This window comes from Epargyreus clarus, unplaced genomic scaffold (assembly GCF_041222505.1).
Source record: "Epargyreus clarus isolate Ecla_fem2 unplaced genomic scaffold, WU_Ecla_fem_2.2 ptg000018l, whole genome shotgun sequence".
Classification (NCBI taxonomy): Eukaryota; Metazoa; Arthropoda; class Insecta; order Lepidoptera; family Hesperiidae; genus Epargyreus; species Epargyreus clarus.
Window position 1 is genome coordinate 15,284,163 of NW_027332226.1, and position 15,399 is coordinate 15,299,561.

Sequence of the window (15,399 nt, forward strand, 5' to 3'; positions counted from 1 at the left end):
TATTAGACAAATATATAAAATAAATTCAAATATATAAAATGTTTAGTTTGCTTGTTTTGGTGATACGAGTACATTCTTACATATATACGGGAGGTAAATTTGGTATTAAATAATTACCACTTGCTGTAACGGTAGAACACATTGTAATTATGGAAAGCAAAAAGCTAAAATATAATCTAAAGTTTAAAAATAAATATGGTAAAATTATTAAAGTAATTCTAATTACTTTGTAATAAAACTAAATAACTTAAAGAAAATTAAAATAACTTGCATTAATTATAATATGATGCATATGTGTATGTATTAACATGACATCTAGTATTATAGATTTCCGCCGTGTCAACATTTTTATTGTCAGATTTATTGTTTTGGTAAAGTGTATAAAGCGCCATCTAGTATCGAATAGTCTTGAGCCTGAAAACTTTAATGAATGTAATTTGTAACGCAGAAGTGAACATCCTTAGGTGAATAAAACAAATAAGTCAGGCAGGACAAATACTGTGTATTTTGTAAATATGAAAATTCAGAACAACACGAACAAGCTACTCTATCTTTTCACAACATTGCTACACTGATTTTATAAGTCAGAAACGGTCGATTTGTGGTGGCCGCCTCACCTCCCTCTCGAACGTTAAAAAGTACCACCGCCCACAAAAATAAAATAAAACAAGTTTGTATCTTTCTAGCCAAGTTAGTTTCAAACACACACTTTGGTGTACCTAATTTAACTTAAACCCTACGAAGTTAGGTGAGTTTCTCAACTCAGTTTTATCGGAAGAGCAGACGAGGCAAGTAACGTATACCCTGCTAAAGTCAAATTAGCGTCGGATTTGTACCACGTTGCAGTTTAGTGCGGTAAAGTCGCATAGAATCTAGGAACATACTAAATTTTGCAATCATAGTCAGAATCTTCTATTAAACCAAATATTAAAATTTGGTAGCATTACATAAATAAAATTAAAAAAATGTATAGGAGTAGGGTTTGTGGATATCCGTATATCCGTATAAAATTAAGGTACAACAATGCGCAGGGAACATATATGATGGTATATATTTCTTAACTGGGTAGCATGTATGGATTGCTATTTTTCATATAAAACATGTACGTTCCTATTCCTGAGAACTGAACTGGAGTCTCTCATATGTCCCTTGCAACTCCATTCAAACCAGAAGATGCAACGCTTAACACTGCTGTTTTTATATCGATTAGGTGGTGATACATCTGACGGAAGGATTCTGTCACTGTTCATTTGGTACCCAAATCTAACTTTAGTACTTCTTAACTGAATTAATTAGTAATTAACTAATTACCGTTACAAATCTTACCAAATGAGCGCTACTACACCAGTACCACGTTTTGGCGACCGCCCAAATCGTTCACTAAATTTCGACATAGACCCTAAATATACCTAATTTAGGGCTAGCTCTAGATTCAGTTAGAACATACCCTCTTAATGTACATTTAATTTAGTTAAACGTGTTAAGCAATTATTTGAAGTGATTTAAATTGGAGATGGGCTAAATGTTGGACAGCATACAATTCTTTATATACTACTATCTTTATAGACTATATTTTATACCCGATTCTTGTCAGAATATTTTCAATTGAAACCATTATGGAGCTCCATAACCGTAACTGAAACTGTTTCGAAAATTTTCGAATAGCGGCGCGATCTAATTAGGATACAGATGCAGTGACTGCTTACTGTTACTTTATAAAATCAAATCATTACTTTTCTTCTTCTCTCTTTCCTCTACAATCTTTGAAAACGTAATATCCGTAACATAAACTATCTGAAAATATCACATAATCCGTAGCATTATAATAATATGAAACTGGTATAATATTTCTCATACATCCGTATTCGTATCCAGATCCAAAATTTCTCTCAAAACCTAACACACCCTTTGAAACTTCCATTACCTAACCAAACTTAACGACGTACTTAGAATCAAGTTATATGCCAACTCCACAATTCACACAATACAAATCATGAATTCCTAAAAACTTTCCACCCTATTCCGCTTCAGTCTATTCGAGTACGAGTGGCGTGGGCTTGAATTGTCATCTGAGAATAGGGTTGTCCACATTATTAGTAATTATCAAAATATATTTTAGACTATAACGGTGACCGGAAACATCGTGAAGAAACGCCTAAGCGTTCTAAAAAAAAGAAAGTTCTCAAAGTTGTGTAAACTCTACCAATTCGCACTTGACAGGTGCAATCACGGCTTAAATCTCACTCCAATATATGACCGGTGCCCCGTAGTGGGACGAAAATTGGTTGATGAAGATACACTTTTGAAGATTAGCGTGTATGAACACAGATACGCATGATTTATTTATATATTTACCAGTACCCTGCTGTTTCACACGCGTCTAAAAGTGTAAATAGTCGGGAGATTTCATGGTATTTTTTGTGATACCGTAATTATTTTTCAAAGGTAGCCTATGTTACTCCTTACAACACTTCAATTATATTACATTTTTGCGTAGATTGTATATAAAGGCGTAGTTAGCAACCCTATCTGCGCACCAACACGCCTTTTGTCAATGCGCCTCCTGCGATTTTTACAGCGAGGCCTCACAATACACAGCATTTAAATCATGGCTGTATATCTCTCTGAAGATCTTTTGTTTCGTTAGCAGCTATTCTGGCCTCATTTGGCAAAAAACATCACATTTTTAGTAGGTATTCTACGGTTTTAATTTCATCTGAGAAACAGTTACTCTGATTTTCAAAATTTCCTTAAACTGTGATTGAAAACATCGTGAGGAAACCTACATCCCTTAAAAAAATCAAATTCAAAAGTGTGCGAAGTCTGTCAATCAGCACTTGGCCAGCGAGGTGTATAGTACAAGTGCGAAGGATTTAGACCATAGGGTCTGCTGAGCTTTAACAGGTCGCCAAAACTCGATGAAGCAGGGGAGGCCATTGGGGTCATCAGCCACTACGCAATTCGAAAAAAAATATACTAACAACACAATTTCCCATACATTACGATTTACGCACATGAATGAATTATTTATCGTATTCCGTAATAGCTGAATCATTAAAGAATAAAGACAGAAACAAATATACAGGGTGAATCTCCATAAAGTGCACATATTGAAACAGGTAAAATTAAACCGCATTTTGTCGACAAAAAAAAAAAAAAAAATAATAAAAATTTTTTTTTGGGTTTTACGACCTTTTGAAGTTTTTTTTGGAATTGTGCACCTAAAGTAAATAAATCGCTATAACTTTTGAACTAAAAGAGTTATCATGTTCAAACAAAAATTACAATGAATGCCAATTATAGGCCGTACTGACTACTGATCCATGAAAAAAAAAACAAAAAAGTTTATCTTCCCAGAAAAAAATAGTCAGATTAGTGTGAAGAAAGCAATTTTTTTAGGTAAAATTTCAGTAATCGTGAATTTCCTCAAAATAATCTAGGCTTTTTATTTTATTTTTATTATTTAATGTAATTCTACGTCGTATTAGCTTTCAAACACTAAAAAAAGCATGCCTCTAACTTAAGTATAAAGTTTCCTACGAGCGCTTAAACAAAGGCAGTTCTTAAGGGTGTTGGTAATAAATAACATTTTTAATACAAACTAGTGTTTTTTTTTTAATTATTAAAGATTTATTTTATTACTGTTTTATCACTTTAATATCGTCAAAAATAAGAAACTACCATGAATTTACCATTGAAACATATTTTTGATAGTTTCCTTTGTTTATATTTTGGACATCTAACTATGGGTCGGACTATACCAGTTTTATTAGGGCGCACGTGCGTCGCGTCTTTTTTTAAACGTTCCTAGCAAACTTTATACTTGAGTTAGAGGCGTGGTTTTTTTAGTGTTTGAAAGCTAATACGACGTAGAATTGCATTAAATAATAATAAAAAAATAAAATGCCTAGATTATTTTGAGGAAATTGATGATTACTGAAAATTTTACCTAAAAAAAGTGCTTTTTTGCACTAATCTGACATTTTTTACCTGGGAAGATGATTTTTTTGGTTTTCTTTTTTCATGGATCAGTACGGCCTATCATTGGCAATCATTGTTATTTTTGTTTGAACCTGATAACCCATTTAGTTTAAAAGTTATAGCGATTTATTTACTTCAGGTGCACAATTCCCAAAAAAAAATTCAAAAGGTCGTAAAACCCAAAAAAAATTTTTTTTAATTTTTTTTATATTTTTTTTGTCGACAAAATGCGGTTTAATTTTACCTGTTTCAATATGTGCACTTTATGGAGATTCACCCTGTATTATTTACTACTTCGGACGTTTATTGACAAACAGGTACGGGTTTCGGATTCGATTCCGAATTTAGACGTCCCTGACCTTTTATTTCCATGATTGCGTGATGTGTTTATGGTACCCATCGTTATCAACCCATCACGGTTTTAATCCTGGGCACGGAATAAGAAAAAATATTAAAACGAAAAGGTTAATGTCGATTGATAGGTTCAACATACCTTGAAAACTTTATGCATATTGATTAAATAATTTCAAAGAACAAATAAGATTGAACTCCAGACGGTTAAAGTGAGAGAATGAAATTTAAACCACTAACTTTGTCACACATAGCGTCATATCACAATGCGTTATTTATCTTTATTCTTTATATTTTTCAGAGGCTCTCAAATGAACCTATGCAACGGGCCGGCAGGGACTGCGACCATAACGGGTCTGGTCCCGAAGATCCCGAACGGGTACGGCGACCAGAAGAAACCCATGGCAGCGTTAACACACCTCCCGAAACGGCCTCCAGTCGACATCGAATTCTCAGACCTCTCGTACTCCGTCAGTGAGGGCAGGAAGAGAGGGTACAAGGCCTTGCTCAAGTGTATCAACGGGACCTTCAGATCGGGGGAGCTGACCGCCATCATGGGTCCCTCGGGCGCCGGGAAAAGCACACTCATGAATATTTTAGCTGGCTACAAGTGAGTATTGCTTATTAAATATTTAGGTTACGCGGCAATTGGAGTCGTGTATTCATTAAACTAAATTGCAAGCGAGGCTGTGCGTTCTGTTGGAAATTAGAATGGAATTAGAACGGGATTGTAGGTCTTACTTTGTTTTTATTGCATACATTTTGTATTAGTGGTACAGTGGTGTGTTTGTTTGTATTGCTGAATCTTGTAGTGGTCAATGTATCTTAGGAATCGTTAGATAATATGGACAGCAGTACTTTAGCGAAGTTAAAGCTGTATCAAGCTGTTATTAACTAAGCCGTATTTTATGTTGTTGTAAGTGTGACTTTTATTTTGTGTTGTATCGTTATACTTTGGCTAATTATATAAACCTTGTTAGTGCGTATTATCATTTGGTCCATTCATCTGAACAAAGTACTTACTTAGCCTTCCTAGTCGTCCATCCCTAAATAATATTATTACAGTTTTTTTCAAATATGTTATATTTACGAAATAGTTTATTTTTTAAAGTCAGTTCATGGACCGAAGTGCAGTGACGTCAGAAGTCATTGCCCTCAGAAACGTACTTATAAAAACGTTTATGACTGTATCCTTTGCATTTATAATGCAATAAAGCTTTTGAAAGAGAACTTTTGAAAAAGAGCTTTTAGAGATGAATAGAATTTCCGTTTCATATTCTTCTGACAGTACAACAAACGTTAATATCTTTCAAAACGGCGCATTTTTTAATGAAAGTAGCAAATTAGCATTCAGTCCATCTGATATACCATAGAACCATTGTTCTACTTATTACTAAGCTCCTAAGTGTTGCATGGTATGTAAGTCAGCCAATTTTCTACCGAAGCAAGTATAGCTTTCACCGAACTATAAATGATACTAGAAATATGCCCTCTACCTTACAAGCCTGAAGTGAGTCCAAACAAAAAATAATATATGAGATGCATATCCAGATCTGAAATCTAAATGAACCATTTAGTTGTTTGCCCAGCCGGGAATCAAACCTGGAGCGATGTTTCAGATTGGCCACCATACTGCGCCTCGTAGATCGTTAATGGAGCCTTAAGTGAAATTTGCAAAGTAATAAACTAATTTCATGGCGTTGGGTTTCACGAAATTCGCATCCTATTACTAATATTTTTTGTACAAAAGACCTTTTAGGAACACAATGTGAGCGGAGAACACAATAGATATAATTCTTAGAAATTTGATTTCAGGGTTAGACGGCTATACGAAGGTATCTGGTTTAAAAACTTCAATTACAGTGCCGGACTGAAATAGATATTTCTTGGAAAAGACAAACCTTATATAATAATTTTGCCTGACAACTTTTCTTAGAACTAAAATAGAAACATATTAAACAGAGTCTAAAATTCAAGTAATGATATAAGATATAATGATATAAATATAGGCTTATAATGTTGATGTTGACATGACATGTCAACATCAAGATTATAACACTAAAATTATATACATTTGTGGTTCGACTCCGGCAGCACCACCGCCACACGTATTTCTACCTAATAACAGCAGTGTTAGGCGCTGCTGTCTTCCGGTTTGAAGGGTGTGTCCTCAAACGCTGCTACCCCTCAGTCCTCAGGGGTAGCAGCGTATCTGTGGCGGACCTCAGGTAGGAATATCTAATCCTATCTGGGGTTGATTACAGATGTCCATGGGCGGCAGTAGCCACTTACCATCAGGTGGACTGCATGCTCGTCTGCTACTCTTATATTATAAATAAAAAAAAATGACAACTGCAACGATGACAAAGGATGTTAACTTTGTCAACGTGTATACAAATTATTGTAATACAAAAAAGTGGATACAAATTATTGTAATTAGGAGAGTCTTCTTCTTATGGGCTTTACACCTTTCAGGTTGCATTGAAGCTTACGACTTAGCGTAAGCTTCATGCTCCCTGGCAGGATTTGGATTTAACGGGAACAGCACCGCCACTGCGGTTAAACAGTAGACTTCGACACAAATAACTTCGACGAAAATGGTTGAGGTACATATGAGGCTACCTTAATTCTCAAGAGCTGTAACTTATCTGTAATCGGCTTCAGATTGACCCAGTTCGATACAGTTGGTCACAGATTTCTAAAGCATTGACTACTAATCATATGATGGATTGCAAACTCGTTTGTTACTCAAAATCGAAAAAAGATGACTAAAGTCAAGTCCTGGTCGCGTACATCTTATCGCACAGAGTTCAAGCTTGTCGTTCATCTACGTACGTATCTTCTGCACTCTTCTCATGATTACTTTCATACAATATGCATCGTCTGCTTAAACGCCAGCTCCCGTGTCATTTCAATCATTCCCTAAGGAGTTTCTTTCAGAAACTGCATGTCAGCTTCCCCTGGAAACCCAACGAGGTCACTCGGTCAACGCTAGTTACATTATCTAAGAAGATATTTAAATTCCCGGGGAATATTTAGTAAGCTTAACGATTTTGGGATGTAAAGTATTTGGAAGGTAGCCAAGTGGAGTTGGAACACGTTTTAGACTACAGTATGTTCGGCTATGCGATATATCAGGCGAGATAGTGTACCTAGATTAATTAGATCGTAACGATTAAAATTCCTGTAAAGAACACAAGCAAAGTATTTTTTTCGTCTAATAAAACTGAGTTTGTTTAAAAGCGTTACTGACCAAAATGAGGGGATCCGGGTTAGATTCCCTGTCAGGCAGACATTTAAAAGACTGAGTTATATGACACCTGATATTAAGCTTAGGTTGGAAGTTATAATTTAGAACAGAGAAAAGTAGTTCGCAAAAAGGCACTATAACTAAGGCATTCATGAGGCTAATGACTTTGGTGTAGAATTCCATATTATTGAATGTATTCATTGACTTTATCACCAAAGTTTCCCACCATTTTTTTGCCTTTCATTTACTGTCTAAAAACCGTATTTATTATTAAAAAGTTAGTTTTTGGTGGGATTGGTTTGAAATCGGGAATGGTTTATTTCGCAACGCTTGCTTGTGAAGTCTACTATAAATATTATCAAATTTCTCGTCCATTATTTCGTATGATGTCACGACGATTGGAAGCCAAATAATACTCGTATTTGTCGCAAATCTGGCCTATTATTTCATATGATAAAATGTTATCATAATATTGTTGATTTGAATAGGATAATTATGATAGCTGTATCTACGTAATCACATTCATGTTGTTATCGAAGTAATAATACGTCAGATGTGCCGGAAGCAAATACCTGTTTTGTAATTGGGTTGTCTTGAAACATTCTGCTAGGATGCGATGTATGATTCGTTCTTGTCCATCTGATGGGAGGTGGTCCCAGCTGTCCATAGACATTTGTAATCAGTTCCAAATAGGCTTGGGCTCTAACCTGAATTCGGCATAGATATTTTACTGAATTCTCTGGTTGCTATCACTGAGGGTTGCAATCTTGTATATATCTCTATACCTGAAATGATGCTCCCCAAGAAAGCAGTAGGTGTAGCAACATTACTGTTATAAGGCAGAATTAGGTGGTAATGTATGTCTGCAATGGAACTACATAGAGTTACCCATCTTTTTTTTAATATAATAGTATTTATAAAATTTGTGATACTTCTTCTTACTTATCGATATATTTTTTCTTCTTTCCAGAACGTCCAACGTAAGCGGGTCAATTCTCATCAACGGCAAAGAGAGGAATCTGCGCAGGTTTCGCAAACTCTCGTGCTACATCATGCAAGACGACTGCCTCCTCCCACACCTCACTGTCAGAGAAGCGATGAACGTGTCAGCGAATCTGAAACTGGGGAAGGACATGACTATCACTGCCAAGAAAATTGTAATCGACGAAATCCTGGAAATGTTGTCCTTATCAGAAGCGAGTGACACGAGAGCGATAAATCTATCCGGTGGTCAGAAGAAGCGGTTGTCGATAGCTTTAGAGTTAGTTAATAATCCGCCTGTGATGTTCTTCGATGAGCCGACGTCGGGGTTGGACAGTTCATCGTGTTTCCAGTGTATTTCGTTACTGAAGTCGTTAGCGAGAGGCGGCAGGACCATCATCTGCACGATTCATCAGCCGTCCGCGAGGTTGTTCGAGATGTTCGACTTCTTGTACATGTTGGCGGAGGGGCAGTGCATATACCAGGGGAAGGTCAGCGGGCTGGTGCCGTTCCTCTCGTCTATGAATCTCCATTGTCCGAGCTACCACAATCCGGCTGATTATGGTGAGATTTTTAATGTTTTAAATGGCAACTATTTCGATTAATGTTTGAATAAAGTATGTTGTGTGTGATTTATCGCTAAAATTTACATCTTTATATGAATTAATCTATGGACGGTAAACGTTTATGTGCTACCGATCGCTTAATATCAAATGTACAATACTTAAAGGTTAACCAAATTTAAGTTTTCTCAAGCAAAAAGACTTCGCTCTACATACTAAATACACAGTCTTTTCCTAAATTTCAGGCATTACGAATTTCTTGAGCTACAAATTATGTCAACTGTACTCTACTTTATACGGCCTTGTGCTCTATTGAAATATAATTGTATGTTTCTCCATATACTAATGAGAAACCGATGACAACATTGATGGGTGTACAAAGTGGACTCCCATTTTTTCTATATACATTTATGTTTATACAATTAAACTTAGAAATATATGAGATTGACCAATTTTCTTATTATTTTTATTATACATACATTTATACTTATACAATTAAACCAAGCAATTGACCAGTTTTCTTATCATAATTGCAGTGATGGAAGTAGCAACAGGCGAGCACGGCGACTGGGTACACAAGCTGGTGATGGCGGTGAACAAGGGCAACTGCGGCCGCGGACAGTCCTCGTCATCATCATCCTCCAGCTCCTCCGTGCCCCAGAACTGCAACTTCAACAACAGCAAGAATAACGTTAAGAAGGAAGCGCTCGAGATTGTTATAGGTGAGGGGAATGAGATTGGGCTTTGAATTTTATTTTAGTCATGAAAGCAGAGGTTCTGGGTTCGAATCATGCCAGGTAAATATCGAAAAAAGACACAATACAATAAGTTTTTTTTTTTAAATTTACTGTTTCCATTATGGAAGTTCGAAATATAGTCCAAATATTTTCACACATTATTTAGATTATTTTGTGTGGCCTTCAATTATCTAGTAAATCTGCTGTAATTTTGTTTTCGTGCCTTATTATTAACATTGATTTGCGTTATTGTTATTAAGTTCACTTTATTATTATTTGATGATTTTCTGATCGCTACCAATATTTCACGTTTGGCAAACAGAGAAAACCAAATCACTTGGGCTAGCAACGTAGTAGAGCGTATACTTATATTGCACGACTTATAAACGTACTACACGTGGCGCCATCCGTTGTCAAGTAGCAAAATTAGACATAGGTTTAATGTGGTGAACCCACATGGTATTGTTAATGAAACAGAGAAACCTAAGTTGTTTTTAAATATTCATTCTGTATATTTTAGAATAGTTTGAGTTAACTATAAACGGCCAATAAAATGTTATTTACTTTAGTAGTGTTATATGTAACTAGAAAAACGTAAGTGTGAGTTTGGAGATAGTGGTTCCGTTACATTCACTCGTACTTACCATTTCTTTTTGCTTCTATGGTATTGTTAGTAGCATAAAATGTATCTATTTCCAGATAAACCAACCTGCACTGTGATAGACATGTCAGAACCCACTCTCAACACAGAGAAGCAGAACGCCTTAGTACCTAACTCTACCAACCTCGCACCGGTCACATGTACCACATCCCTACTGGACTCCAGCGAGAGCTTCACTAAGAAACCGGTTAAAACCGGATTTCCGACCTCGGGATGGAAGCAATTCTGGATATTACTGAAGAGGACGTTCCGATCCATCCTTAGAGACCAGATGTTGACGCATTTAAGGCTATGTTCGCACACGGTGGTCGGGCTGCTCATCGGGTTTTTGTACTACGATATAGGACACGATGCGGCGAAGGTGATGAGCAACGCTGGCTGCATCTTCTTCACTGTGATGTTCACTATGTTCACGGCTATGATGCCTACTATTTTAACATGTGAGTATAGTATAAAATAATTATATAATATTCGTTTTATGTTGAATACTAGACTTGAATGGTGACGCCTGGGTATTAATTTAATAGACGTGAGTATTGTATACAAAAATGTCAGAATTAAAAGTACTAAAATGGAAAAAAGCACTGCAATAGCTGGTTACCAAAATACCACATTCCACTAATCTTGTGTAATAAAATTATTCGTACTCCAAGTTATGTTTATAGTAAAATGATTTAAATTAAAACGTAAAACTGCCAAACATGCCAGCCACGTGTAAATAAGATTTATAAAAATATCAATGTGTCATGTTTTCTAACAATATTTTTGTCAATCTAAAAATAGACCTGATGCCAATTTGTTGTAAGGTTAATGATCACTGTAGAATTCCTTAAAAATACTTCCTTGTTCCGTGGTTAAATTTAATTGTCTATTATATATTATAGAATATGTTTTAGTCAGTGTGATTCGCATACATCCGTAACTATTTATTCAATTGCAATAGAACTTCGGACTTTTTTATTGGCACATTTGTATTCTAGTAGGAGTATTTTTCAATATGTGGCCTTCGACATTAATCATGTATGTATATCCGTAATATTTTGAGTCTAGAGGAATGCATTTCGTTCAGCAATTTTTTTTGGAAATCTGATTGTACTTGAATTAAAGCTTAAACAAATATGGATCGAACCAAAGTTAAAATAGTTTTGGGTTATGGTGTTAGCTTAGCTATATTAATATGCTGTGTATTAAAGTTCATGTTTTAATTGTTTCAGTCCCTACTGAGATGAGCGTGTTTGTGAGAGAGCATTTGAATTACTGGTATTCCTTGAAAGCCTTCTACTTCGCGAAGACTATAGCAGACCTACCATTTCAGGTAAGTTATATTAATGTTTGTATTATGTTAGAACTTTGTCAAAATATTTGATATTTATTGTAGCGGCATAATCGGCATATCTATTTATTTTATGTAGAATCAGAGTAACGTTGCTGTATTGTAGTTTAAAGGGTGTAATATGGTCACTTGTATTTAGTAGTAGTAATTGTGACCGATTTTAGTTAGGTAGCTGGTGGTTTTAATAACACATTATATCAGGTGGGATACGTGTACACTTTGTGTGCAATGGGTTTTTTTATGTAATTTGGGAGTAGCAGACGAGTATGCAGTCCACCTTATGGTAAATATGTTTGCCTTACCACACCCTTCAACCCAGAACACTGCAGCGCTTAACACTGCAACGCTTAACACTGCTGTTATGAGGCAGAAAAAGGTGTGGCGGTGGTGCCGCTGGAGTCGAACCACAAAGGGTTCTACGACATTGAATTGGTTACCACTTGTCACTTTTTCTTTCAAGTAACGGAATATCGCCATACTATTGCACCAAAAATCATAAAAAAATATTTCTCTTCCAGGTCGTGTTTAGCGGAGTGTATGTGATAATAGTGTACTTCATGACGGGTCAGCCGATGCAAACGGACCGGGTGTTGATGTTCACGACCATCAACATCCTCACAGCACTCGTGGCGCAATCTCTCGGCCTACTTATCGGAGCCGCCATGAAAATCGAAACTGGGGTCTATCTTGGCCCAGTCACCACTATCCCCGTCGTCCTATTCTCCGGTTTCTTCGTCAACTTCAACGCTATCCCCAGCTACCTTCAATGGCTTACGTATCTCAGTTACGTGAGGTACGGCTTCGAAGGCGCCATGCTTTCAGTGTACGGCTTTGGGAGAGAAAAGCTCAATTGCTCCGAGGCGTATTGCCACTTCAGAACCCCGAGTCTTTTCCTCAAAGAGATGACGATGGATCACGCGAACTTCTGGGTCGACGTGGGCGCTCTCAGCGCCTTCTTTGTATTTATTAGAGTAATCTCCTACCTAGTTTTAAGGTTCAAGTTGAAAATGATGCAGTAGTTCATAGCACAAAGGCTTCGTTTCAACGGTGATATGAATTTTCCATTTTTCGATATCAACCACGGATGCACACACGTGCGATGCTTAGCGTAGTTGCGTGAACTGACGACGCATTTACGTTGATTTACGCTTGAGCGTAAATTGTCGGTTTTAGGCTCGAGCGTAATTTGTCAGTTTTACGCTAGAGCGTAACTTGTCAATGTACATTCGAGCGTATTTACGGTTTCAAGCTCAAGCGTCATTTGTCAGTTTTACGTTCGAGTGTTATTTGTCAGTTTTACGCTCGCGGAGACGAAGTTGTACGCGCCGGCGCAATTAGTTGTTAACGTAGGTTAAAATAGTTTTCGAAATATATAGCTTTATAGAATGCAGTTCGATTAAATCTGTTTATATGTAAACATAGTGGTTAGTTGTTAAGGTTTTACAGAACATCGGGCCCATGACTTAATTTTAAGTTACTTAAATAATGATATTGATTATTTTTTCATTTGTACGTATGAATCACTCGGTAGGCGTATTTGTAAGTGCGCTTGGAGTTTTTGATAATACTTTACGTTGTCTGTCGAAATTACGCTAAATGGCTTATAGTTCTTATAAATACAGCTTCAATAGGCTACATTCAAGCTAATAGTGATATTTTTTGTGTTATTTTGCCATAATATAATAGTACTTAATGTCTCGCAGTGGTTATGTAAAGGTACTTATAATGTGATTCAAGTATAGTATTATTACTCATTATGCAGCTTTTACAATTAGTGATACAGGTATAATAGAGTATAGGTAGTTTAATTTTAGGTAAATATCCCTAGAATTTGGATCGCTCCTACTTGTAAAAAACGATATACATATTATATCCAGTATGTGTTCATATTTCGGACAAATTCTAAAATTTACAAAAAATAATGCGTTGAATAGTTTAGTTCGGTGGTGGTATAATAGAGTACCAAATATTCCAAAAATTTAGTGGTGACAACAATTTTCGTAGGAGAAATAGACACCGTATAGAATGTATTATCTAAATACTATGTGTAAATCACGTGCTTTAGTTTGGACGTTTCAGTACAAATTAATTTGAGAAATATAGTTTACCATAAATGCCATCGGGATTATTAATTTATATTCTGAATTATTTAATAAATCCTCTTTTAGTTTAGGATGTGTATCACAATAGAAAATATTTTAGGTATTTTAGACATATTTTATTTTGTAGAGAGGTGTGGTATGGTATTTGTCTCTTTATTTTAACTTAATGTGGTGGTTTTCTATGGAATAGGAAATGGTGGTCATGTTTATTTAAATAGAAAATAACTTTTTATTATGTCATACATTACTTACAGAGGCAGTTATTCCATTTCTTAAAAGAATTACATCTGTCTGTAAATATTACGTAATATGTTTTATTTATTTCAATTAAAAAAATCAGCGTTTATGAATTATGTTAATAAACGTTTTTATTTTCTGCTTATAATTAAGGGCTCTTTTAAGGGCTCTTTTTCATAAATATTTTCTAAAATCTGATCTACATTATATTGTGAGTATAATTTCATGTTTTATCTAACATCTTTCACTTGCTTCTTAGCCAGTTACGTTTTATTACATAAATTCTACTATTCGGCTGATTTTGATGCTATCACTCTGAAAGAGTCTCGACTTTTTCATTTCTATGTGTAATGTGTTTGAACACCATTGATTTTTCATTTCTAAACGCAGACATCGTCACGGGCGGAAGGCAAGTTCATAATATTAGTGACATAATATAAAGTTGGCTGTGTATAATCGTTAGCTATTAATTTGTAATTTGGGTAATATCTGGTGTGTTCTTTAGTATAATTTTTATTTCTCATACTCTTTTAATTAGCTTGTAGTCTCCATATCATTATTTTAAATACTATTTGAGAGGTTTATTATAAACAGGTTATTGCGTAGTGTGTCGGTTACAGGTACTAAAATCTTTGTTGCTCCGTTGACACTAAAGTCTTGGCATTGCCTTGGCACAGCAGTGTTGACTGCTGCGTTCTGATTTGAATGGTGTGAAAATGAAGAGCGGCATCTATGGCTGATCTCAGATAATAGCTGACAGAATTTAGACTAATTGATCATTAATCAAAGTTCTTATTATAGTTGATTTGTTTGTTTGAATTGAGTTGATTCAATTCAAAAAACTGTTTAGTATTATTTTAAATACCATTTTGTTACAATCGTGTTTGTATAATTATGTATGATCAATATTGTGTGTTTGTGCAAATATTTGATATATTTGGTATAAATTGAAATCAACACAAGTTAAGTGTAAAATTGACAGAATTTTGCGTAATTTTGACGAATAACGTAATTTTTACAAATGGCGTAATTTTGACAGACAACGATACACAAGCGTGCATATCTACTCAATTATCCATAGACTAATTAGTTGTTAAAACCCTTCATTAAGCTAAAGTTTTTTGGTAATTCTCTATGTCTATCCTAATTAATTACCAGTATTTATTAATTAATAAACGACTGTGATTTTTATAATAATGCAGT

The 15,399-nt window shown here is 35.4% G+C and overlaps 1 protein-coding gene across 1 annotated transcript in view; it reads left to right on the forward strand.

Annotated features, from left to right (window-relative positions):
* Atet (ABC transporter expressed in trachea) overlaps nt 1-15,003 on the forward strand; it is a 52,428-nt gene extending 37,425 nt beyond the window's left edge. The window contains exons 3-8 of the mRNA XM_073082453.1: nt 4,634-4,942; nt 8,553-9,127; nt 9,663-9,848; nt 10,563-10,964; nt 11,739-11,839; nt 12,376-15,003. Of these exons, the coding sequence (XP_072938554.1) occupies nt 4,634-4,942; nt 8,553-9,127; nt 9,663-9,848; nt 10,563-10,964; nt 11,739-11,839; nt 12,376-12,876 (2,074 nt within the window). The 3' untranslated portion in view covers nt 12,877-15,003. The remainder of the gene's footprint in view (nt 1-4,633; nt 4,943-8,552; nt 9,128-9,662; nt 9,849-10,562; nt 10,965-11,738; nt 11,840-12,375) is intronic.
* The last annotated feature ends 396 nt before the right edge of the window (nt 15,004-15,399 follow it).